The sequence below is a fragment of the Diplotaxodon limnothrissa genome, linkage group LG15, assembly GCF_057381915.1.
Source record: "Diplotaxodon limnothrissa isolate DT_005_m linkage group LG15, D_limnothrissa_male_GT1.1, whole genome shotgun sequence".
Taxonomy (NCBI): Eukaryota; Metazoa; Chordata; class Actinopteri; order Cichliformes; family Cichlidae; genus Diplotaxodon; species Diplotaxodon limnothrissa.
Window position 1 is genome coordinate 18,017,603 of NC_140610.1, and position 25,480 is coordinate 18,043,082.

Genomic DNA, 25,480 nt, shown 5'->3' on the forward strand with positions numbered 1-25,480 from the left:
TAAGACCAGAAAGCACTTGAGAACAGCAACACGGAAAATAATTTTAGATAGGAAGTGAGATCAAAAGAAGGAAGGAGAGTGGTAAAGAATGAATAAAAGAAGGACTGCACAGTAGAGAGCAGTGGAAAGTCACAGAGGCAAGCACATTACCATTTTAGAGTCACAGCATAATTACTCATGTAGTCTCCTGCGGTAAGTGCTCACATGGGCTTGTCAGATAGTGGCCATCTGATGAACTCAGACAGAAATAGTCTGAGCATTTTTATATCACACCCAGTCAAATGTGAAACTAAAAACATTAAACAGGTATTTACATAATATAATGCAGAAAATACTTAATGTATCATGTAGAACCACAGATCTGCTGTGCTTGCTACAGGTCACAAGTTAACTATAAAACACTAAATATAAATGAGATGCATCCATCGCAGAGTCCAGGTTAGCCTATTCCCATGTCTATTTTAGGCAGAGCTTTTTAATAAACCACGGGAGGTTTCTTATTGTGGAGAATCTCGCTTACAGTATGCACCTGCTGCTGACCACCACAACTTAGTTTCAGGGATCAGAATATATCTTGGAAGTGCTTATCCTCAAGGTTTCACAGCTCAGAGGATGCACAATTAAATATTTCAAACATGAATGCTTTGCAGTCATGCAGCAACCTTGTCTAGTCACTACCAGGTTGTTTTCAACAATACTACAGGACAGGGCAAGCGATGTGAACACAGAACACATCAGAGACTTTATTCCTTATTTTCTTTCCTTATTTACTCAATGTTTCCTATTCTCTAGTCTGGCTCAGAGACATGCTACAGTTTACATAAAAATATACTATCTAGCAGAACACTGGATATTGGATTTTCACAGCAGCGTAACCTCGTTTTGTTTTCTTCTGGCTTCAACAGACAATGACCTCCAGATCGTACTGAAGCGATTTTCAGTGAAGTGGCAAGAATGGTTCTCTAAGGCCATGGTCCTCAGCCAGAAAAGGGTGCAGTCCCTCCTCTGGGTTGGAGATGAGTTTCTGCCCCAAGTGGTGGAGTTTAAATATCTTAGGGTCTTGTTTACAAGTGACGGGCGAATGATTGACTGAGATTGACAGATGGATCAATCCTGCAGTGATGTGGACTCTGCACTGATATCTTCTTGTGAAGAAAGAACCAATTGAAATAGTTTGGGCATCTGAACAGGATGCATCCAAGAGCTCTCCTAGTTGAAGTGTTGCAGGCAAGTCCCAACCAGAACATGCTTTAGAGATATCGGTTATATCTCTCAGCTGGCTTAGGAACACTTTTGGTGTCCCATTAGATGAACCGTATGTCTGTTTAAAGTGCTCCCCTGAATAGACTCTGCAACCCAGAAAAGCAGTGATGGATGGATGGATGGATGGCATTTTTACTTTGATAAACTTAAGATTTTGCAAACATTTTTCACAATGGTCTATAGAAAGGTTCATTAATCATGTGCCAGTTGTTTAAGTTCATCTTCTGCTTAAACATATTTGACTTATAAAAAATGAACCCACTGTAACATAAAGTGCTCCTGTGGGACTAATAATAATTTTACCCTGTAAGAGGCCAAAGGTTTAACTATCACTGCAGGGCCAATTCACTCCTAAGTTAATTTTAGCTGCACATATGGCCCAGTTTATCCTTCGGGAATTCCAGCAGAAAATAAAGTTAAGAAACTGAAAACTAAAAGGCAATTAGAGAACTGCAGCACCTTGTGTTCTAGTGTCTGCCTCTGACTCTGTTCTATTCAAGGTCATTGATTTTGTTTTTACCCCAAGGTCTAGGCGATCCGTCCAGGGTCTTATGACAGTATGCAAACGGAAACCACCTTGAACATAAATTACATCTCAGAGAGGATGGAAACACTTTCTCATACACTGGCCCCTCTGCGGTGTTGTACCTGCTCCTGCGGAGGTGAACGAAACTCTTTGGTCTTTTTGGCAGTGACAGCGGCAGACATGTTGAGAGCCAGCATTAGCTCATTGTAGCGGAACTTCTGATTGTACTGCAGCTTGGACACGAAGCTGTCGGAGAAGGAAACAATGGATTCGATGCGGTGCTTCAGCTCGCAGTCACAGAAGTAGTGGAGCAGCTCACACATCTGAAAAGGACAGAAATCTGTGAACAACTCAAAGGTTTTCTGTTTCTTTATGTCTCTATTGGTTTTGATTTTGTTTGTTTCACTGTATGAATGACATTTTTTTGATTTAACTTCATAGCTCCATCTCCATTATGCATGATTATTATTAGCAAGTTTTAGTCATTTATAGAACATTAGTATTCAGCCACTGCCTTACTTTCTACTCATGAATTCATCTCTCAGCAAGCGATAAATCATAAAAAAATCAAAACTGCTGACAAATGGGGAATTAGTGTACCTAATCTCATGAAGGCAAAATTAAATTTTAATTAAAACCTTGGCAGATAAATTGATGGAGTTAGTTTAATTCAGCTATTTCCTATCTTCAGTTTATCACTGAGCTTAATCATCTGTGCATGATTATTGTCATCACCTGGCGTTTGACAGACTCTGGCAGAGACTTCTCCAGCAGGCCTTTAACTTGTGGTTTGCTCTCCTTGGTCTCTTCCTCCCCTGCTTCTACAGCCTTCTCCTCATTCTTGCTCACCTCCTCCTTCTCCCCTGACACGGCCACCTCATCTTCCTTAACTTCCTCACCCTCTTTGGTCTCTCCGAACACATTGGGGTCGATCAGGAGGAGAATCAGCCTCACCTCATCACTGGTCAGGACTCCCATTATTAACAGCGTTCCAATCAGTTTCAAAATGGGAACAAACTGGTACTCAAGACTCCCGCCTACTGGGTCTCGGATGTGTGTCCCTCCACCTTGCACTGCCTCGGTTAGCATGCTGATGGCTTTTTCCTTTAGGATGCCCAATGGGATCTGGGGGCTGTAGAGGAACTGTTGGCGTTTGGTGTTGATGATTCCCACAGGGGAGAAATTGACCCGAGGTTTAAGGGAGGTGCTTAGGTCCACCCCAGGAAGTGAATGTCGCTTGGACTCATCTGGGAACAGCTTGATGGAGCGCGTTTCATCCGTCACAGGGATAATGAACTCGTTGTTCATCATTAGACGGGCTTCCTTTGCTGTCTCAAGATGAATGCTGACAATAAGTAGAATTAGTTCAATCATAGCATGAGTAAAGACACTGGCTATTACAAAAACACGCAGAAAAATGATTCATGATCTCTCCTAAGAACTATGAATTATGCTGTATTAGTATGGTTTCCACAAACCAACAGTACCCAATAACCACAATACATCTGTAAGAGATAGTAGTTGTGGTGATGAGTGCCTGACAAGCAAATAATGTGCTGATTGCTCAAACTCTGTTACTCATAATCAAATTTCTTAAACCAAACCCTCCCGTTACAAAGGCTTTAACAATCACTGCTTAAAAGTGAATTTTCAGCAATATAGAAGGTACACATGAGTTTGCTATTTGACATCATGTGAGGAAAAGACAGTTTAAACAACAACACTGAGATGTGAGGTGGAAAAACAAACACAGCAGAGGGATTATTAAGATTTATAGCACAAATTTGCTCAGTGATCTCACGTAATGCTGCATCAGTTTAACAGTTAATGTTGTTGCAGATGACACTGTCAAATCATAATTCTATCATGTATCATCATTAAATGATCCGATGAGTAAAAACACGGCAGCTTTCTTCTTGTTTTGATGCACGGCGGGTCATTGACTGAGGTCATTTTTTTCAGTAAGATAAATTAAAAATCAAAATTCACACCAGCTGAGCAATCCATAGCAACTTACATTTTAAGTATATAAAATATATCGAAACACACCAACACACCTGATAAGGACATTGTAGAAGCCCTCTCTCAGCATGCCAGAGAGGTACTGATTGTCGATTGTGTAGAGGAGCTGTGATTGGTCCAAATGGCTGCAGAGGGCGTGAGCTACACGAGTGTTTCCCAGTGCACAAAGGGCACAATACAGCTTTAGTGTGTGGTAGTGGAACTTCCTTAAGTCTTCGTGCTCAGATAACTCCATTATGTCCAAACACCTGCAAACAAAGACACCACAACAACAAAGTAAGCTCGAGTAAGTCATTTACTCTGCTGATCACAGCAGAAAGACTTTGCATTAACTTAATGAAAATCATCAATATTCTAATTAAAACTGTTTGTTTTATGTAAACAGCAAACAAATGTATTACTAAAGGCCTGTTTACTCATCATTAAAACTTATTTTCCAGTATGTATTCTGATATCAGAACACACAAATACACATGCTACGAAACAAGAGTTCATCTATGGGGCTGCAAAACACATTAATAATAATAATAATAATAATAATAATAATAATAATAATAATAATAATAAACACATTAGAAACCTCTTAGCATCTCAATCCATCACAGTCTGCAGTTAACATGAAAATTGTAGCACTGTGCATAGAATTGACTGAGATTACTTTATATGATGTCACATTATGTGTGGTTTGTAGTTTGTCGCCTTAATGTTATGTCCGCTTACAGGAGTCTTTCCGTGTTAAAATGCACATTTGAATTGTATGAAATAGGAACCATTAAAAATGGTCTAGTAACTTCAAAGTCCATGGTCCATGTCAATTATTTGGTCAGACACATGGATGCAGCAACAGCAATTAAAAGTGTGAACATTTGTGAAACATTAGTAGTGTAGCCCTAAATCTATCTAAAAATGGAATGACAGGCTTGATTAAGTGTATAGGCAAAAGGAGAATATTCATTGTGATTATGATTCATCTGGGCAAAACTTTAAAGTCTTTGTTAGCAGCTACCTTCAATTTAATTACAGTGACCCTCACCAGTGAGTACTCAGCCCAGGTAGTGCCAAGAAGTGTTTGTTCTGGAAGCAGCTAATCTGTCTTAAATGTGTTTCATCAGCCCAATTCACAGTAAAGAATGAATGACAAGTATCTATTGTTACTCAATCATTTGTCTATGGAAGCTAATTTAAGTGCTATAAATGTGAAAAGACACTGAACGCACTACATCCTCCCTAACAACTAAAGGGAACACAAAGTAACACGTTGTAAGTGAAACAGTCACTTGTCACTGTTTATACGGTTTATAGAGTATTATAATCACACCTGTTTTCTTCAGGTATGTGTACAGCCATCATCTGCATAGGCTCCAGACACTGGACCACCCAGCCATGTCTTTCACTAACACGAGCCGTCTCCACATTGAGAAAGGTATTGGGCATCCGGCTCCAAAGCACTGCCACAATTGTCTGCACATCCAATCGTGGCGGACACTGTGGCACCGGATTCCTGTGCTCGCTCTTGAATATGGCTGATGAGAGTGGCATGGCATCCTGGGATTACAATGAGGACAAGAAGGAAAAATCACATTAAGTAGAAAATTTGATTAAATGAAAACTATATTAATATCTGGTTATATCACATCCTTTCAGTCAATAGCGATGCAATCAGTTATTTTTATATACGTAGTGCTTTCTGTGACATCCTTTCTTCACTGTAAATATGTATATTGATTACTAGTTTTCCAAACACACACAAAATTAATCAGTGCAAGAGCATCCTAAATGGGTCACCAAGTCAAAATATAGGCCAGCTGGGCAGTCCATGACTATGAATGAATGGCATTAAAAATTCAACACCTCTTAATTAGTGTGAGGAAGATAAAGTACATAGCTGTTTCATAACTTGATGAAAAGTGCTTAAAACTGTGTACAGTGTTGTTTGGTTAGGACAGAAACAAACCTTTATCTTAACAAATTCAAACTGGAAGAGGTTTGCACTGGTGGGGAGGACAAATACAGCAGGGAAGAGCTTGGTATTTGGTTCCACCTGAAAGTAAACAAAGCCATACTTATCCACATCAGCCTATCCCATGTTTACAGCAGCACCAAAATGAGACAAAAGTGCAGCAACACATGCAGAACAGAGCTCTTCCTTGAACTCAGCCCATGGTGGAATCTGAAAATTTATATATTTAATGCAATGAGCACTGTGCTTGCCTCGTGTTTGCTCTGGTGGCAAATTCAACTAATGTCAGAAGGCTTTTAACCCCTAAGCTTGTGGATTAGTTGAAGTTTGAAATCCAAGTTCAATGAGTATTAGCTGGTATATCGATGACAACCATCACAGACTTTACAAAGAAAGAGAACAAACAACCAAAGCTTTGATGCAATAACAGGACAAGAAGCTTTTCATCAGGTTAAAAGCCTCCTGGTTCCCTCAGAGGGCTTTCTCCTTCTTAAAAAGCCAATTCATGACTAAATAAAGCAGCGAGAAGAAAGGAGAGAAACAGGAGATTATGCAAGATAAAAAAAAGGAGAACACAGGCGGTAGAAGATTCTCAGTGCACCATTTCAGTGTCTAGTCAGGCATTCAATGTGATGCTTTAAAAACCAGAGATGAGGACAGCAAGCAAGGCATGGATTACTGAGCCGATGTCTGTCTTTGTATGACTAGTTCACAAAACAGATGAGAATTCAGCGGTTTAATTTCCCAACTCTATCTCTCTGCAGGTTTAATTTGCTGTGGCACAAATGAATTAATGACACCTGAAAGGATTAAAGGAGGGAAGATCGTTCTGAGAGTGTGTGGGCAGTACAAATATGTGATGAGTGAAATCGTTTGAGAGAGATATTCATTTAAGGCAGTGACTCAAACTGCTTAGAGTTTCTTTTCTTTTTGCGTTCAGGATATTAAAAAAAACAAACAAACATGTGTGCCAAAGCAGGGGAAGAATACTAAACCACAAGAGAAAGTCGTAATAGCTTACGTCTATTGAAGTTTACGAGCCAAACCTTGTGCTTCACTCCTCTGCCAACTGATTTCTATTATACTTACTTACCTGATATGATGTGGGGAGCTCTTTGCCACTGTCATTGAAGGAGACAAGGCCAGTGGCCAGGTCAGCCAAACAGCCAATCTCCAGGTCGGAGCTAGAGCGGCTGGACGAAGACGGGGTAACTGCGTCTGCTACACACACCATGTAGCAGTTACTCCTCTGAACACTGCGGCAAAGCAACCACAACAAGAACTCAGCATCAATAAATACAAGTAAATGCAAATATGCAGAGGACAACATAGGCAACTTGGGGGGGTGGGGGGGGTGTCAAATAGGAGGCACAATAAATTTTCATTTGGTCAACACTCATTGATCTTTTGCCTCATTCATATTTGCTACACACAGAGGCCATCTTCCCCATTTACCTCCCCAGATGCTAAATAAGGATGAAAACCAGCTATGAAAAGATGACTGAAATGTTTTTGTTTGGTCTGTCTAAAATAATTGTGAGCATGTTCGCCATACTGATCAACACATAGCGATTACACAGGTATTAGTGGTATAAACTTTGAAATGCATGCTTTTTTAAATTACGAACATACATTTGCAAGGATGGGTTATCCCCGGATGGCAGTCATTTAAAAAAAATGAATGGCCATATTATTTGCTTTGCTTTTAACTAGCTTTCAAGAGAGCTTGGTAAGCATGCTAAGGGATTTTTTGTTGTAATATTTTTTGATGTTTGTGCAGCTCAAATTGGATTCCTTCATATTTGGTCACAAATGCAGCTACATTTAGAATTACTAGTAAAAAGGTAATATTTCAATGCCTATAAGACATAACACACAAAAATTATCTAAAATTGTTTAAATACAACCTCACGTGAACAACAACAGTTAATGGCATATTAAACTGTATCATTATTTATTTCAAAAATACTAAGAAATAAGCCAAAATGTAGAAGCAGTGTGTGGAGCGGGTAGAAGCACATTTAGCAGCAATAACTATATTAAAACTACAGGAAAAATGCTGTCATGAGAAATCAAAAAAATTATTAAAGAAGGTATCACCACAGAATGCACTTCTGAAAGCACATGTCCCACTGGAATATTAAAGCCTCTTCAAATAAAAGGATCAAACATTTCATATGAACTCCAGATATTAAAAATGCAGGGAGCATACCTCTCATGGACCCTGCCCCTCTCATCTCCCAGCGTCACTGTGACCGTGCGCGTTTTGCTGAGGCTGAAGTTCTTGCTATAATAATGATAGTCGGGTGTGACCCAGCCCACCCACACAGAAGCAGGGTCCTGTCCAGCAAACACTCGCACTGAGTAGTAATACTGCCAGTTAAAAGAAAAAGGGCAAACAGTGCTATCGGTTAATCTGAATATACAGAGAGAAATACTATAGTTTTTTTTTTATTTTTTATTTGAGAATCTATGTGGATTTACAGTTGTGATGCTTCCAAAGTCAATACTTCCATCTTCTTTTGGAGGATGGCTGCAGAAACAAAAAACATGACAGTAGATTTAAGTTATCTTAAACACTATGGGCTTTATTTTTTAACTTTAAGTATAAATTGAGATGTCTGACCCGAGCTTCAGTGATTCATCCAGGAGCTTGTCTGCAGAATAAAACTCCACAGGCATGCTCAGTCTACAGTAGACCATGTCATTGTTGCTGTTTTGAGTGCCATACGTCTTGTGAGTGACCTTAAGGCAAGGAGGACTGTCGACTGTTCCGTCAATCCTCGTCACCTGAGGAGTTAATGAAACCCAAAGCGAGGGATCAATAATATCAATGTGCCCATTAACACCAGCTCTAGTGTTTATTATAAAAAGCTCTCTAGGATAATAAAAAAAAAAGCAAATCTCAACTCTAGCAGCAAACTTAAAAGGCAATAAAAACACTAATGATATTGAGAATGTGTGTACCTCAATATCAGGGTGGTCCTCAGGTACATTGAAAAAAGTGGGCAGGCGCTTGCTGAACCACATGGTGACCTCTCTGTTCATGTTAACAGCAAAGGGTTCAAAACCCTCCTGTAGACCACACATGGTGTAGTACTTGAAAGTACTGGCGTCCTTGCCCAAGTTCATACGGCCGATCTGAGACATGCGGAGACTGCACACGGGGATGAAACCTGGTGTATTTAGAAAAATTTATTATTTTAACATGTGCATTTTATATTGTCGTTTTACAAATCAGAAACATGTTAAAAAAATATATATTAAAAAAAAAAAAAGAACGCCAATGGTTTACATGCATGCACGCAACAGTGAGTCGGCTTTCTTGAATTCTGTACTTCTAAAAAAAAAAATTTAACTTCCTTTTTTCTTTATCCACCAAAACTCAAATGTCATATGTTTAAGAATCTATCACTTATGAAATCTAAAAACAAACTAACAACTTTACTTTATTCCTGTGTGACCATCTTCTTCCAAAGTCAATGGTTCATTTACAGAGTAATGAGCCAGTGTCACAAAGGACTTAATTAAAATGAAACACTCTTATCATTTTAAGCTTTTCTTAAAATCTTATGCAAACAAACCCAGTCAAACTCCCAGCGACACTTTGAAGGAAACAGGCAGAATAAATGAAGTTGGCTTGAAATACAAAGCCCTCACCATCCTCTGTCTCAAAATCAGTGAAGCAAAGCTCGGATCCTTTACTGGTGATCAGGAGTTCTCCGTTGAGGGTGAAAATCATGGATTTGTCCTCCATGTTGATCATGCAACCAACCACGTCGCCCTTTTTCCAAGGCTGTCCAAAGTAGCGGCTGCCTGCATGCATACGCCGTCCCTTGAAAAAAAAACATAACAAGAATCACATGTTTTTGTCTTTGCTAATAAATGGAACAACAATGTTGCTTCGGTTTCTGTGACTGTGACTGTAGGTATTGTTAAAATGTAAAAGATATAATATACGGTGAAATCCTGAATTTAGAAAGTTTATGGCTGAACTACATATATTTTGTTACTCTTATAACCATTCCGTAGTCTCATTTTTATATTCTAATTAGTGTAGCAATGTCCATGACGATACATCTAAAGTATCTAGATCTTTCAAAAAGTTGCCTTCAGACAACTTCCCATGACTAGTTTAAAAGAAAGGATACATGCAGTTTACCCGATATCCATCAAAGACGAAGGCTTGGTCATCTACTCCGAGCTCCACATCAGGTCTGCAGCCTGGTCTGGCCCAGCCAACCCTCATGTCTCCTCCACTCAGAGCCTCAAACTCAAAGTACCACTTCCCCGTCTTCACCGCGTAGGTCTGCTCCACACGGAAGAAGCGTATCGTCTCGATGCTCTGATCATCAAGCATGTGCACAACTTTAGGCAAAGATACGAAAACCAGAGGATTTAACACCATGGATACACGTGCTCGTATTTTCAGTACTACTATTAGACTTTACAATCAATCCATAGCTATAATGAGGATTCGTCAGTGCCGGCTTTCAGATTGAAGAAATGTGTAAAAATATTGCATGCATAACTATGAGTTGTACCACATATATTTGTAGTATATTAGCAAAATCTGTGTGCTTCTAAACGTTTACAAAACCTTAGGTGAAAGCAGTGCTGTTGCTGTAGCCTTTGAACATACAGTAGATGGTCCTGTATCAGTTTTAAGAGCTTTAAATGACTGCGGTGTCAGCGCCAGGGTCTCACCCTCTTGATCTGGGGGGTCGATCTCATATCCATATCCAACCATAGTCCTGATAGCTTCTCTCAGACTGTCCCTGTTAGATTTTTTGGTGCGTTCATCCAGTAAAGCATATGGCACCAGGCGAGGATTACGCCTGCTCTTCAAATCCTACCACAAACAGTGACAAGAAACTGTACTAGTGGACTAAAGTCATTTAAAATTAACGGTAAAAATAATACATGAGTTTCATTTTCTCCACTTCAAATGCTGCATGAACTTTACCTGCTGGATGCCATAGGTCCATCCTTGTTTAATTCTATCTTTGGCCCACACATTGTGCGCATTTTCAGCCAGTTTATCAACTAGAACCTCTTGACCAGCATTCAGTCTCACATCAGAGAGTTCCAGTGGCACAGGCTTATATCCATTGGACATCATGTAGCTACAAATGATATTGATAAGATAAGATACGGGTATCTTACAACCCAAATTTTCTCAAAAAGTTGGGACTCTCTATAAAATGTAAATTAAACAAAGTGCAATGATTTGCTGATATATATACATTTTTTAAAAACATATTTTAATCGCAACGGAGCACAGAAAACATTAAATTTAACTGAGAAAATCTAAGATTTTAAGAAATTATTAGTTTGTTTTAAATTTAATGACAGCAACACATCCCCAAAAAGCTGGGATAGGGTCAGAATCATCCTTTCTTCTTTTAACGAGAGTCTGAGGAGACTGCTGTACCTCTGAGAGGAATGTAGTTTCATTCTTGTCTGATATAAGATTCTAGCTGCTCAACAGTCCCGCGGATTCTGTCATGGTTTTTTCACATAATGATGCTTTCAGCTGGTGAAATGCATGTCTTGCTGAAACATGGAAAGGCTTCCCTGAAAAACCCCAAACTAAAACAATTTGTTTTCCTTGCTGTAAGTAAATTATGGATTTTCAGATCATTGCATTTTGTTTTTATTTACATTTTACACAGCATCCTAAATTTTTTAGAACTGGGTTTGTACCTAAAAAAGGACACTGATTATATAAATGCCTCTAAAATTCAGCATTTTTTTGTTGTATCCGATAAAAAGACACATAGAGCTATAATATAACTTAAATTTATAGGAAGTCTTACTTTTTGGGTAATTTGATTTTCTTCAGATCCTCTTCAGCGTGAATATTAACCTGGGCAACATGGCATCCCAGGGCTAAAAGGGTCCTGAGGATAAAAGGAAATGTGAATAGGAAGAGCGAGAAAGTCTATAACCAGCATCGATATTCAAGCTTCATTACATTATGTTAGATGAAAATGATTCTTCTGAGTGAGTTCTAAATTTTTAACACTGTTCATTAGACACTGATAAATCTCCTCCGATCAATATAATAACACAGAACAGCACTCAGGTTGGGCTGCGTGGAAAAATGCCATTTGGGTCTCAAACTAGATGTAATTGACAAACTGCATACCCAGTTAAACTTTCCTCTAAGAGGAGGATGTTTTATTGAGCCAAGCCAAATGTTTTTACAGTGAGATGACTCAGTAGTTGGCTCAAATAAGCTTTGGATCCAATATTTGTTTAAAAAAATCAATAATGGAATTCACTCAGGAGATGCAAGTCATTACAAGCACCGCTTTAATCTTAGCCTTAATCTGCTTTTGCTCAGCATTCAGGAGGGAGCTTCAGAAAGAAATGAATAGGTAACTGGATTATCCAGAGGACAGCCCAGGCCTTACTTTAGGGTTTCACTGGACATCTGCAAGTTGTAGTTCCTTTCAGTTTCAGGCAGCTTGGCGAAATCCACAAGGCAAGGGTGCTGCCTCTTGTTGTCATCACGAACCTGAAAAAAAAAATGAAAAAGGTAGCAGTCAGGTGTTACTACTGCATGTGTCATCTCACCAAACCCACTGTTTGCTCTATGAACCTTCTTGTCTTATAGATTTATAAGCAAAAATGGCTCAGAATTCAGAAAATAAAAAGTAGACCGCAGCTGAATTTATCTGCAGTTGTTGCTCAGAGATGCAAATTTTGTTTGTTTTTCTCTGCCTAATTCGGGCCTCAGGTGTTGATTTTTTTCTTTCCTTTTTTAAATAAAGTGAGATAAGCCCAGTTCAGAGAATAGACTCGCAGTAGCTCGGCTATCTGTGAGAGTGGATGGGAGGAAATTTACAGCTGCACTCAGACTCTCAATAAGACGCTGCCAGTGACTCCTCCTGATAATGCACTCTGCTGCTGACAGCAGTTAAATAGAAATGAAGTGCACACGGGGTATGAAAAATACACAGTAAACCAATACACAAAGATACAAAGCAATGATGCTGCATTCAACTTTATTATTACTGAATCTTCTGTTTGTCCAGAGAGTCTCGGGTTGTGTGCAATGTCACTCTGAGCTCCCTGAGCTTGTTACAGCAAAATGAAAACATTAAGCAGCTGCTTGGACCTAAAGATTGTCCCTAAAACTATAGGACCTCGGCTAACCCCAAATGAAGCTTTCTCCCAGTCTTAATTAATCTGAATGTCATACTCTTGGAAGGTGAGACGCTCATTAAGTTTGTTAAATGGCCGCTGTTGCGATGACAGTCTCGGTGGGAAATGATTCTGTGATAACCACACTACAGTACAAAAGAGGCAGCATGTGTGATCAGACTTCTAACAAGCTGTTCCACAGTAAACAGGAGTGACTGACAGGAAAATGATGAGAGAATGATAGAGGAAAGCAGTGCAGACAGGAATGATTAAAATGTCTTTAGATACAGAGGACTTCAACTATAGTTACACTGGGCAATTTAGAGATTGACAAACAAGCTCAGTAACATAAAATTAGATACTCTGCATGAGTTGATTTGGCACCGTGTCAAATAAAGGATTTTTTTTATTGCTTGTTGGAGTTTTTCTAACATTGATGAACTTTATTACAGATTTGCTTTTTTGAGGTTAAGCTTGAATCTTGCATCGCTCTATTTTAAGTTTTTGTTGTTTGCTTTTTGTTAAGTTTTGGATAAAACATGTTATTTATTTTCAACCTTTCATTTAAAGCAGTGAATAAATTTTGCTCCCAGTTTAATCAATTAATGGCACATTTAATTAATTATTTAATGATGTATTTCATAATTCTGGCACTTATGGCCCTCCACAGTTTTCATTATTCACAAGCGTATTATGTGTAATACTTTCTTGGGAGAGATCAAGTGTTGCCATACAGCTGAAACCCTCCTCCTTTCTATGAAAATAAGCACCTCTATGTTACAGGCAAATTAGAGAAATTTGAATGCAATGCAAATATTGCATGGATCCAATCCACTTTATCTATGTTCTTATGTCTTACAAACACTCATACTTTCTGAAGCAGTGAGATCTTCAGACGCCATTGCTGACATATTGCTGCCTATAAAGGAACAAGCCCTGAAACGTTCTTCATAAAAAGAAAGTTTTTTGGATTTCTCGACACACTCTGAAGCTCGACACATTACCTCCCATCACTAGTGAGTAAGGTTTACTCAGTTGTAAGCTTAACAATTTTTCGTGAGTGTCATTTTCTCCCTCTAGCTATATATATGTTAACAGGCCATTATACCTGCAGTCAGGGACTGAAATCTTCAAATTAATGAGCCATTAACGAGCATTTCAATTTTGACCACTTGAGTTGACCTTTATCAGTGTTTCCAGACATACCAGATAAATATATTCCAGATGAATCACAGGTTTACCTTGCCATAAGTCCAGCCCAGTTCAATCTTGTTCATCCCCCACAGTTCGTGAATGTTTTCTGCCAGCTTGTCCCGGATGTTCTCCAAGTGAGGGGGAAGAACAATCTGCAGAGAGAAGGGGAACAGATGGTACAGTTGGATTCAAAAAGATGCTGGACAAAAAAAAAAAAAAAAAAGGCTGACGAATGAAAACCGTTCTTCCTCATGTCTATGCAATTGTTAGATCCCTAGGGGTTATGCCAAGTTTCCTACCCTTTTGTTACACTGAGGTAGAAAGTCAGCACCTATTTTCCATTTGTACTTCAGAGCCACTTCTGCAGCACTGAATGTTAAATTACAGGTGCGTAACACAAAATGAATTCCCTGAAACCGCTGCAGGCCTAGTAGACAGCTTTGTCTTCTTTTTAAACAGCACTCAAACAAGAAGGAGCAGACGAGAAACAGCAGCAATCATGTACCCATCATGGACATTTTATAGCACACTTTTTAGAACCAGAGCAAACCAACCAAAAGAACTAGAATATAATTTTACTGTATATTCAACACAAGCGTTCACACCGCTGCTTTTAATTTCCTTGGGTGTAACATCACTTTAACATCTCACCTGACTGGTGTCAACAGGGGTGGGAATAAAGGAGGCCTGAGAGAGGAACTGGGTGGTTCCCAGCAGATCACGGACCCCATCGTGGTCCCTCTTGTACTCCTTCACAGGCTCTACATGCATCTTCTCTTTGGGCAACAGTGCTTCATAACACGGAGAGTAACCGGCAGGTGGCAAGAACTTGAAATCTCCATGGCGACCGCCCAGCAGGAACCGGACCCTGTGATGATGACAGTAAAAGGCAGTAAATAACTTCAGCTAACATCCGTCTACATCTCTGGCATTACATAATATCAGGCTTGCAGTAGAGACTTAAATGTTCTTCTTTGGTTATTTTTATTTTTTTATTTCATTGTTTGCTGGTATGCTGTTGGGATAAAATGTAAGATAAAGCATAACACATCACATAAATTTAAACCAAATATAACTTCATTTGATAGGAAAACATTTTAAGAAATGGTTTCAGGTTTATTTTTCCCCTTTTGGTATGACCTGTTCTGTCTCATTAAGATAAAAATTAAGATACCAGGAAGCTGCAGCACAGTAACAAAATTACTTTATTTTGGTGCTATGCCATTGGTTTTTGTGTGAACCTACAAAAGTTCATAAGGTGCAAATTCATCAAGAGCCTCAGCAAAAACACAATTATAAATGCAGAGCCTTACTTTACACCTGCAGAGAAACTGACTACAGGGAAGAAGAACCGGTCTGTGTTGAAGTCCTCGAACATGCCCTGGACAGGCTGCCCGTTGATCCTGAAGGACATACTGGGAGCTCCCAAATCCAGACAGCAGCTGACCACATCGTCTGAGTTCAGCAGGTGCTGGTTAATGGAGGCCACGGCCCTTGGGATTCGGCCTAGACAACAGTGTGCAGAGACAGATAGGGAGGATGGATGGCTGTTACAGCTGCAAAGTCATTGCAAATGTAGGGCAGGATGATGGGCAAGGAGAAGAGAAGTGAGCAGAGAGGTTGGGAGTTGGGTGGTGAGTGCTTTAACAAGAATGTCATGAAATGGATGAGGGGAGGTGATGGGTCTTTTAGCAGATTTAGAAGGGAAGTGAGGTGAAATAGTTTTTATGCTGTTAGGCTGAGATTGGAAAAGAGAGGGACTAAGAGACTTATACCCCTGAAGCACCAAGAGGACAAAGATATGGACTCAAACTACTGACTGGTTCCTTCTTCTTATGCAGAAAGAAAAAAAAAAAAAACTGCAATCAGCTGGCGCTTTCCGTTTGAATGCAAACTGAATATGTACGGCATGCATATCAAAATCATTCGAGACGTTGCAAGGCTTTTCAGAAGATGTAAAAGAGAAGTCTAACAGGTAGAGGTTGGAAAGTGGAATTTTATATCAGTGTCCCAAAGATGAAAAAGCAAAGTAAAGAGGGGACAGCAGGCTCCTGCATTATTCACAAAAGGTTCTGTCAGGGCAAAGTCCTTCAATAACCCTTTTTTAATTCCACAAACTTGGAGTTACCTAACTGCAGTAGTGCAGAGTAGCATGGAACAAATTTAAAAGTTTATATTATATAAAGACGAGATAACAGAGCAAGTTAAAAGCTAGACTGTGCTTTTTCCAGCTTTCCAGGGCCATCAAATTTGCCTTTTTGCAGTAAGACTGTCTTTGACTGCGCATGGTTCCTAGTAATTACACGACACATGGACAGAATAAGGCCAATGGGCCAGAACCAGACCGCTAATCATCTCAGTCCGAACCACAAGATCTTAAAAGAAAAATGAAATAAACAAAATAACATGATTCAGACAAAGATCTCTGAAGTTTCTCAATGTGGTTGACTTCACTGAGTCTGTAGCATTACTTCATTGAATTCTAGTGCTGTTAGTTTCATTAGTGACTCTAGTGACAGGGAGTAGTGCAGGGGTAGGCAACTCCAGACCTCGAGTGCCGGTAATGAACTAATTATTTGATTCAGGTGTGTTGACCCAGAGTCATATCTAAAACTAGCAGGACACTGGCCCTCGAAGCCTGGAGTTGCCCACCCTGGTGTAGTGCCTACCAAAAAAACTGCTTAAATGTAGACTCATTAAAATGTTAATTTAAGTGGGGTTTTTTTTTATGTTTTCATGTAATACTTTCATTGTTGGAGGCAAGCTGTAAAAACATTACCTTGTAATTACTGTATCATTTCCTCTTAGTTTGATGTTTAGGGGAAAGGGGTTGGGGGAAAATATGTTGGGTAAATATAGAGTTTACAAGTTATAAACTCTGTATTCAACACACCTTGTTTTGAACTGAGGACACAAGAGTCAGTCATGTGATATCTCTTTTATGGCATGTGTGATGTCTGAAAGAAGACACTGCCTAGCAGTTTCCAGGAAAAGAATAGAACCAGACAATGGAAACCCAATCAGTGATAATGGCTATCTGGTTACTCAATTTCACAGTTCCACAGACCTACACAACAACATCATTCTTGTTTTGTATTTATAGTTAACCACTGCACAGATTCAGCCTCTCTTCAGCTTCAGTATGATAGCTTTTCTGTCAGGAGGTCATCAGTTATCCAAGATGCACTGTTGGTTTTTGTCCATTATGACACACTACGTGAGATAAAAACCTTTTTTGTGCATACTGCCTATTTTCATTCTCAAACTGATGTGATACCTTGACTCACTATGAATCATCCAGATCAGTGCATAAACTGTTTGTTGTCAGGTAGATTAAACGTAGGATAAAAACAGCATTGAACCTTAAGATTGTATGCATCTAGACTAAATATACATTATCTCTATATTTTCTTACATACATGGGTTTTGAATTTCAACCACATATGAGATCTACCAGCAGTGAAATATTAAATTAAGATGCTCACCTGACCAGAGATGCAGTCCATCAAAGCTGTAAGAGTACAGGTCATCTCCAACACCATTGCCTCCCCACCCTTCTCCTCCACCAGGGTATGGAGCATATCCTTTAGTGTTGGCCCAGCCTACCCTCAGGTGGGTCGGCTCATTGGTTACAAAGTGGTCCACTTGGTCAATGACCAGCTCATAATACCACTTCTTATACTGAGCTGAACCTTCAGCTATGCCCAGGAAGATATTTGGTCTCATACTGGAAATGAAAACAGGGAAAGTCAACACTGGATTGAAATCGTCACTCCAAATTTCCACTCTTTAATCAGCTGTGTATACTGGGGCTACTGGATCCAGCAGCGGTGCAATACTTTAAATTCTCTACCTCTGAACATCATTGACCAATCGAGTCTGAAGCAGCAGGTCCCTATTGGGAAGGAGGTTGTCACAGATCAGATTCTGATTGGTTCTCACTGCCACTCCATTGCATACACAGAGGGAACAAAGGACATCCAGGATCTGACAGAGAAAAAGACACTTGTGTCAGACACTTTTTCCTTTTTGTGTGAAAATATGTCACACATCCACAATGTGTCAGCGTTTCACATGCTCCGAGAGGAAATGATTAGTTATTCAGACAGATTCTCTTCAAGCTGTGATGCTTGTAGCACATTCACAGTGCGCAAGAGGGCCTTCAAGCAGAACTATCGTCCTCCACCTGCCATTCATGATCAGCAACTGCTGTTTACAAGAAAGCTCTTTGATGTCTTCTAACAAGTGACAGTGTAAATATTAGGAAACTGACATTTAAACACTGTATACACATCACTCGGCTGGAACAAATGAAACCATGATAAAGATTTTAGTACAGTTTTTAAAACCCAGTTTGACAGCTTAATTTTTTTTAACAGTTGTTGAGGCTTTATAATCCAATTAAATGTCTTTAGTGTTTAGTGTTTGTGTTTAAAAAAAAAAAACAGAGCAACTGGCACCAAAGTTGATCCCAATTTGGACTAGACCACAACGAGGAAAGATGTCTCCCACCTCTGCCCGCAAAGGACCAACCAACAGCCAAAATGTGACAACGACTGAGCCAGTTGTGTTTTTGCACTGACACAGTGGAGTATTTTTCTTAGCCAAGTGTTTTCATGATGCAAATTCGAACAGCATTTGTTGATTGCTCTGAGAAAAACCAGAGACAATGATTGTGTTGGCACTTCCGGATTGACCCATTAAAGAAGCAGTAGCTGTAGAAATATAAACTTATCATGTAAAAACCTTATATAGGGGAAATCAAACCACACTTCTGCATTTTTAGTGGTGATTGATGATTCTATGTATGCATTGGCAATCCTAACTCAACTCTGACTTCAAGAAATCCTCTGCCAAGGCATAAAACCAAAGCAGTCTGTCTGTCTACCAGCAAGAGCATTGTGAAAACTGCCAAGGTGAATTGTCTATACTTCACGAGGAGCATGGACAAAGGAAGAACCTGTGAAATGTTTGGTGTGAAGCCAGGTTGTTTTCTCTAAAATTAGAAGATATGGCACTAGACTGGCATTGGCACAAAAAGCTCCTTTCTTGTACCTTTTCTAGTCTAATATTTCTGCTTACCTTGTGGTTGCGTCCATGCTTGTAGAGCAGAGAGACGATGGATTTAATGTGACCTTTCTGGATAATGTTCAGAGCTTCTGGGCTTTCTACCAAGATACAGTGGAGGACTTCCAGAATACCTATAGAGTTACACAAAATGTTTGTCATTTAACAAAAGAAACATTTAGACCACATCCCAACATTGATAGCTAGGGATGGGTACCAGTATCTGACACAAACTGTAGTAACCAGACCGAAAAGCAGTGCACATTTCAGTGCTTTATTTCGGTGCTTTTTTTCTCTGAGATGTCATACACTTTGGATTCTAGCCAATCATTTTACCTTTCCGAGGATAGTAGGCGGGTCCAGGTACGTACGTTCTTTTAGAGCAGAGCTACAGATTAAAAACGCCCAAGGCGAAGGGGTCAAAAGTCTGGCTGTACTTCACAGCAAAAGATGCAAACCCAGCAGCAACAAGTGCTTTAAGGTGATACTGTGCAAAGGAGGTAACACCTCGAATCTGATGAAACACCTGGCGACGCATAGCGTTTTTTTAAAAGCCTAGAAATGCGCCGTATTTGATAGCTTGCTGCAAGACCTCACACCCTGCACATCTACTGCGGGTGTGGTGCCTGTTATCGGACCAGGAGTTAGCAACATGAACCCGAAGAGGAGAGTCCTGGCCCCTAGCCCTGCCAGTGTAGCAGAAATGATGACGGATGATGATGCAGCAGCAGCCGTTCTTCTCTGCGTGAGTAGCTTAATGTTGTTCGTGTGTAATTTACGTTCAGTAGGCTAACCACGTTATTACATTAATGCATGTAAGGTGAACTAGCAAACACCGTCGTAGTTACATGCGGCTGTCTTCTTGTTTGATGGTAGCTACTCCCTTCACCCTGGCCAAAAAGGCTAAAATGCCCAAAGAAAAAGTGGAAAACAGCTGAGAGGTTTTAGGACAAAGTTTGTGTTTTTCCATTGTTTAAGCACTGCTTCCAGCCAAGAGTGATACCATATATGCCCTATAGCTGCAGAGAAGACCAACATTGTTATCTTTTTACAAAAAAACCAGCTAAACATGAGAGGTTTTTGGACAAAGTTTGTGTTCTTCATTCTTTAAGCACCGGTTCGAGCACCGTTTGAGCACCGGCACCGTTTCAAAAGTACCGGTTTGGCACCGGTAATAGCACATTTTTGTCCTTTGCGCCTATCAAAAATCTTTAATCGTTTTAGTTTTTTTTCCTCTCCTCAATTTTTCCACTGAAAGTTTCTCATCATACCTGATGAAGACTCCAGTCTTTCCAGTTTGCTGACCAACCAGTCCAATTTTCGGGAAAACTGGGTACAGTTGTTCCGGTTTCCACGAATCAGTGCAGCTTAACAAACAACAAAGATTTCAAAAATAAAATATTAATATTATAAAAGTGCATTCCAGCAGCAGAATATCAGGTGAGTGGATACTGCAAACAATTTGACTTTGACTAATGAATAAGCGTCAGGTTTTCCTGATATGACATATGTGCATATGAAAACTCATTAAATCTGAATAGAAAATACATGAGAAAAATTGTAAAGGCATTATTAAACCAAGACCTCTATCCCCCATAAAAAGTTGAGGTGTATTCTCTTGTACCATCCTCTACACCGGTGGGTGACATTAAGAAGCCTCTTTATCAATATACTGTCTCATTTCTCACCATTTAGATTCTGGGACAGCAGACGGATAATGTCTGTGAAACACTTTAACAGCACTCTGTGCCGAAGGAATACTGATGGGTGTCTAATCTCCTTTAATTCTGCGCTCTCAGCCAAGCTATAGTTCAAAATGAACACATGGCTAGATCCACAGTTTGAGTCAAGGGCAAGGATATTCACTGTGACTGATGTGAATGTAAAATTCAAAGGTCAAAGACAGGCAGGAGAACCTGGGGCTGCACAGACTACAGGCTTTAAACCATGGTTACATAATCATACAGTGTATTAAGATATACTGTAATATTGCTAAGGCTTTAATGAAGACATCAATTTAAAGTGAAACGATTTGTCCCACTGAGTCCAAGAACAATTTTATCTCATTAAAGAAATAAATAACAAACAAGGAAAAAAGTAGATTGTTCAGTCAGAAAATAAATGTGACAAAGCAGCCATATTTATTTTATTAATGTGTTTATCCATTTTAATATTATTCAGTTTTTGCACACAGGACATTAGAATGTGTGCCTCCTTCAAGACATCTGGAGAGCTAATCACGAAGACTGCTTCAAGAGTAGAAGGCTGTGTTAAAGAATAAAAGCGGTCACACCAAATATTGCATTTCAAGCTCATTAGAATTGCACAAACTCTGTTTTTCCCCTAAATAATGTATTTCCACATATTTTTAGACATGTTTCAATAAGCTGCTATACCCATTTCCTAGCAAAATATAAAAAAGAGGAGTGAATCAAGAAATGTGCATAATTACTGTACATCTTGCATCTTGTGTATTATAAATACCCACTAAAGTCTAGAATAATGCAAACCAGCCAATTAGAACATCGTTATTTCAGATGTTAGACTTACATCTGCATTTTGGAATGTAGCTTGGTGTAGACACACAGTAGAGGAGGTTGCACATCTATAACTCTAGGAAAACTGGGCAAACTTTACCTGCTTAAGTTGAGTAATGTCTCCACACTAGTAAAAATCTCTACAACAGGTGGCCATTGTAAATAGTGGTGGGATGTTTTTATGTTTATCTTTAATACACAGCCTGACTTAACTTCTGGGGATCGTGACTTTTTAGGGCTTCCAGCCAGGATATCTGGGTAGCAGAAATGCATGCTAATTTAGCCTCAAATAAGCTAATTAAATTGACATTTTCATCAGATTACAGCTGATGACATGTAGACTTAATTTTTGCAAATGAAATCCCTCTCTTCATACGAGTTTGTAAAGATCACCAATAGTATAATACAGTGAGGCTCATGGAAAATTCCTGCTTGGGGTGATATTGATGTCCATAATCTCATCATTTAACAAGCACACTGCCTACTTGGACAGATAACAGACCAATAAGAGAGAGAAGGTCAGAACAAACAAGGCCCCGACACAATTCATCATGCAAAATCTGCTACGCCATCCTGCCTTCTGCATCCTTGAGGGTGACCTCTCTGTGGGGATGGCTAGAGTGTACTCAGAGGAGTGTATTTGTGGGTTTTGAGCACGTGTGTTTGTGTGTAATGTGAGGAAGTACATGTAGGGGAGGTGGTGATGATTACAAAGGCAGTCAAGGTGAGCCAAGTGGAAGCGGTTGATGGGAAAACTCCAATGACAGGAAAACAAAGTACCCAAGAGAAAGCGGTCTGAAATAAAACTTTTCAGGGTCAGAGCTTTAGCATTCATGGCTCAGTGTGAGGCCCCGAGAGAATCAGATAATGCCAACACCTGCGATGGCTGGCATTTTGTTAACGATGCCATTTTGCCTTCAAATATTCAGCTCGATGCTCTATGATTATATCTACACTGCTTTCAAAACACTCGTGACCTAGATGAAAGCGAAGGCAGACAGTAAGACTGCAGGAGGCACTGCGTTTACATCTAAATGTCATGTAAGTGCTGTGACCAGCTTTGAACTGCAAATGTTGAACGAAGGAAGGAAGGAAGGAAGGAAGGAAGGAAGGAAGGAAAAGAATGACATTAAGTGTCAATTAAATGATGCGACCAGCTGCTAACTCCAGATGTGGAGTGAGAATGTGAACAACAAAAAAAGTGAGGAAGTGAAGACAGAAGGGAGTAGAAAAAAGATAAAATAAAGAAGGTGGGAAGCGAAGGAAAGGAAGGAAAGAAATGAGGCATTAAGGATGATCTAAAAGCTACAATATGGAATACAGGAAATAAGGGGTGGGGGGTTAGTGAGATGAGAAACATAGAAGAGAAGGCAAATTCAGTCAATGAAGACACTGAAGGAAGATAAATACTACACGTCTACCCTGAACCAACAGCTGACAGTGTTTTTAAAAAAAAAAGAAGAAAAAAACAAACGATGTGGATATTTCATGTGATCCATCACTCAACTGTTTACCTAAGAGTTCATAAAGCAGGTTGAGAATGTCCTTCCACGCTGCGCCAGCTTCCTCCCCAGCCACCTCCCCGAAGTGGGCTGCACTGTCGTACAGGTTCATTCGATCAATGCATTTGGACAGAAGACTCAGCATACCCTGAGAAAAATAAAAGATATACACATAATTATTGTGTATTCTTTTACAAGAATTGATAATAACTGAATAGCAAGGAGTTAAACAAATACAGATGATGAAAGATTAATAGGGACTCATTAAAATACATTAAATTTATGTAACCAAAGTCGAAACATACATTCATTTAAGAACCTAAGGTTTTAACCACTTTTTCCCCCCACACACACACACACACAAAAAAAAAAAAAACACTTCCTGCATAGCATCATCTAAATGAGAAACATCAGTGTATGAGAGGTTTTCTTTTTGCATAGAAATTAATCACACCACCCACTCTCACCTCCTCTTTGAAGAGGTCCTGACGTTTGATGAGTGAACGGAGAAGACACTGCTTCTCTTCATGCTCCAGCTCAGAATCGGGCTGCTTAAAGTACTCAATCAAATCATTCAGTGTCTGTAGCACCTCTTCAACGTAACCGGCCACTGCTGTAGACTCTCCTGCTGCAATGCTGTCCAAAGCTCTGGGAGGAAAAAAAGGCAGAAAAGACAGAGAGGGTGGATCAATGTGTAACATTTTACAAAAATTTAGTGTGGAGTTTTTGCTAGAAGCAAAGAGGACCCTCCTAGAATTACTTGATGAAGTTGGTAAAGAGGAACGTGGTGTTACGGATGATGCGTGCAGCCCGAGACTCCTCATGCTGACAGCGCTGGAGGATGAGCCCGTCATCCATGTGGCCCTCAGAATGTAGGCAGGCCTAGCAGGACAAACACAGATGTGAATATTAATTTTTTAAACTAGGATGCAACAAGATGCCAGTAACCTGCTGGAAACTTCTGTCCTGTCAGACTTTTGAAAACTAATCTGTGTAATATCTCAAATATTCTAAAATAAAACCTAAAATAAACAGGTGTAAGAACGAAAAGCATATATGTAATCACTTTTTGTGATGTGCCAGTCTTCTATGGCTAGTGAGTTTACAACACCGATGCTCAGTGAAATCTGACTTACTGTAATCAAGCAGCCTAATTAAAAAAGACAGGGGGGGTGGGGGGAGGATTTAAGTGTAAACCCACCACCCGTCACCTCCAACACGTCTGGTGGTTTGGCATGCGGCCAAGGCTGCAAGGTCTGCCTGGCGCCAGCACGACGTGGTATTTGATGTCCCTGGACAAACGCCCGGCGATAAGCAGTGTTTATATGCCACCCTAATCCTTCTGTCTCACCCAAAACTAACTGTCACCCTCCACGTGGCCAATTATCACGTTTAAATGGGTTTCAGCCTCATGTGCACTCTCTGTGTGTCTGCAGAAAAGATGGGAGTGGAGTGTGGGTGACCACATCTGATGTATCCAAGGCTAACATTTTTAATGCATGCTCAATCATCCAGGTAAGGAAATCCCAAAAAAGATGATTCTGTTCATCTGGATGTCGTGTTTTCTATTTTGTCACTCATTCATATGACTTTTTCAGTCTCAGCTGACTGCAGGTTTCCCCAACCTTATAAACAGTACATTTGCATAATGATTGACACTAGCACCATTGACTAACAATGGGCTGTGGGGTCAGTTTCATGATCATAAATATGCATATTGTCATGACCAGTCACAGAGAGTTGGGGAATGGCTCCAATCACAACACTGTAAGATGGTGAAAGATGTGTCCTCCTCGATGGCCTCCTTGACTCACCGCTCAAACCAGCGTTCCTCTCTGTCCAGGATGTGTACCTGCTCATCATTGAAAGAGTCCACTGGCCTATAGGTGTAAATAGACTGCGGATTCCTAGCCTGATCAGTTAGCTCTTCTGGGTTGTGTCATCCGCAAACATTGTTTTCAGTTCCAAAAGAAAAACATTTGACCTGAGTTGGTTGGGTGTTTGGAAGGCCAGCCATATAGCCCACTGCTCTGACTGTGTGTTATTTGCGTATGCACTCATTGGCTTCGAGGAATGGCAGGCATTTATGGTCATGTTGTAAACAGATGGCAGCTATATATGTTGCATATTTGTATCACTACAGTATGTGCTGTGCAATAAATTATTCGTAATTATTCCTGGAGCAGTTGTTTACTCATGCTAACCATAAAAAAGAAAGAAAAACAACAACCCCAAAATAGGTGCTTATCCAACCATG

General features: G+C 39.8%; 1 protein-coding gene across 4 annotated transcripts in view; it reads right to left on the reverse strand.

Annotated features, from left to right (window-relative positions):
- Positions 1–25,480, reverse strand: part of ryr3 (ryanodine receptor 3) — a 117,606-nt gene that overhangs the window by 50,701 nt on the left and 41,425 nt on the right. For all 4 annotated transcript variants that reach the window (XM_085373024.1, XM_085373022.1, XM_085373021.1 and 1 more), the window contains 26 exons: positions 23,984–24,105; positions 23,691–23,871; positions 23,236–23,371; positions 20,456–20,551; positions 19,200–19,318; positions 17,971–18,104; positions 17,603–17,844; positions 15,431–15,623; positions 14,769–14,985; positions 14,165–14,269; positions 12,191–12,294; positions 11,591–11,674; positions 10,738–10,897; positions 10,479–10,623; positions 9,934–10,139; positions 9,432–9,606; positions 8,739–8,947; positions 8,398–8,561; positions 8,256–8,304; positions 7,984–8,144; positions 6,865–7,027; positions 5,766–5,852; positions 5,130–5,356; positions 3,847–4,059; positions 2,525–3,134; positions 1,912–2,112 (listed from right to left, as the gene is read on the reverse strand). In XM_085373024.1, coding sequence (XP_085229150.1) covers positions 1,912–2,112; positions 2,525–3,134; positions 3,847–4,059; positions 5,130–5,356; positions 5,766–5,852; positions 6,865–7,027; positions 7,984–8,144; positions 8,256–8,304; positions 8,398–8,561; positions 8,739–8,947; positions 9,432–9,606; positions 9,934–10,139; positions 10,479–10,623; positions 10,738–10,897; positions 11,591–11,674; positions 12,191–12,294; positions 14,165–14,269; positions 14,769–14,985; positions 15,431–15,623; positions 17,603–17,844; positions 17,971–18,104; positions 19,200–19,318; positions 20,456–20,551; positions 23,236–23,371; positions 23,691–23,871; positions 23,984–24,105 — 4,503 coding nt within the window. The remainder of the gene's footprint in view (positions 1–1,911; positions 2,113–2,524; positions 3,135–3,846; positions 4,060–5,129; positions 5,357–5,765; positions 5,853–6,864; positions 7,028–7,983; positions 8,145–8,255; positions 8,305–8,397; positions 8,562–8,738; positions 8,948–9,431; positions 9,607–9,933; positions 10,140–10,478; positions 10,624–10,737; positions 10,898–11,590; positions 11,675–12,190; positions 12,295–14,164; positions 14,270–14,768; positions 14,986–15,430; positions 15,624–17,602; positions 17,845–17,970; positions 18,105–19,199; positions 19,319–20,455; positions 20,552–23,235; positions 23,372–23,690; positions 23,872–23,983; positions 24,106–25,480) is intronic.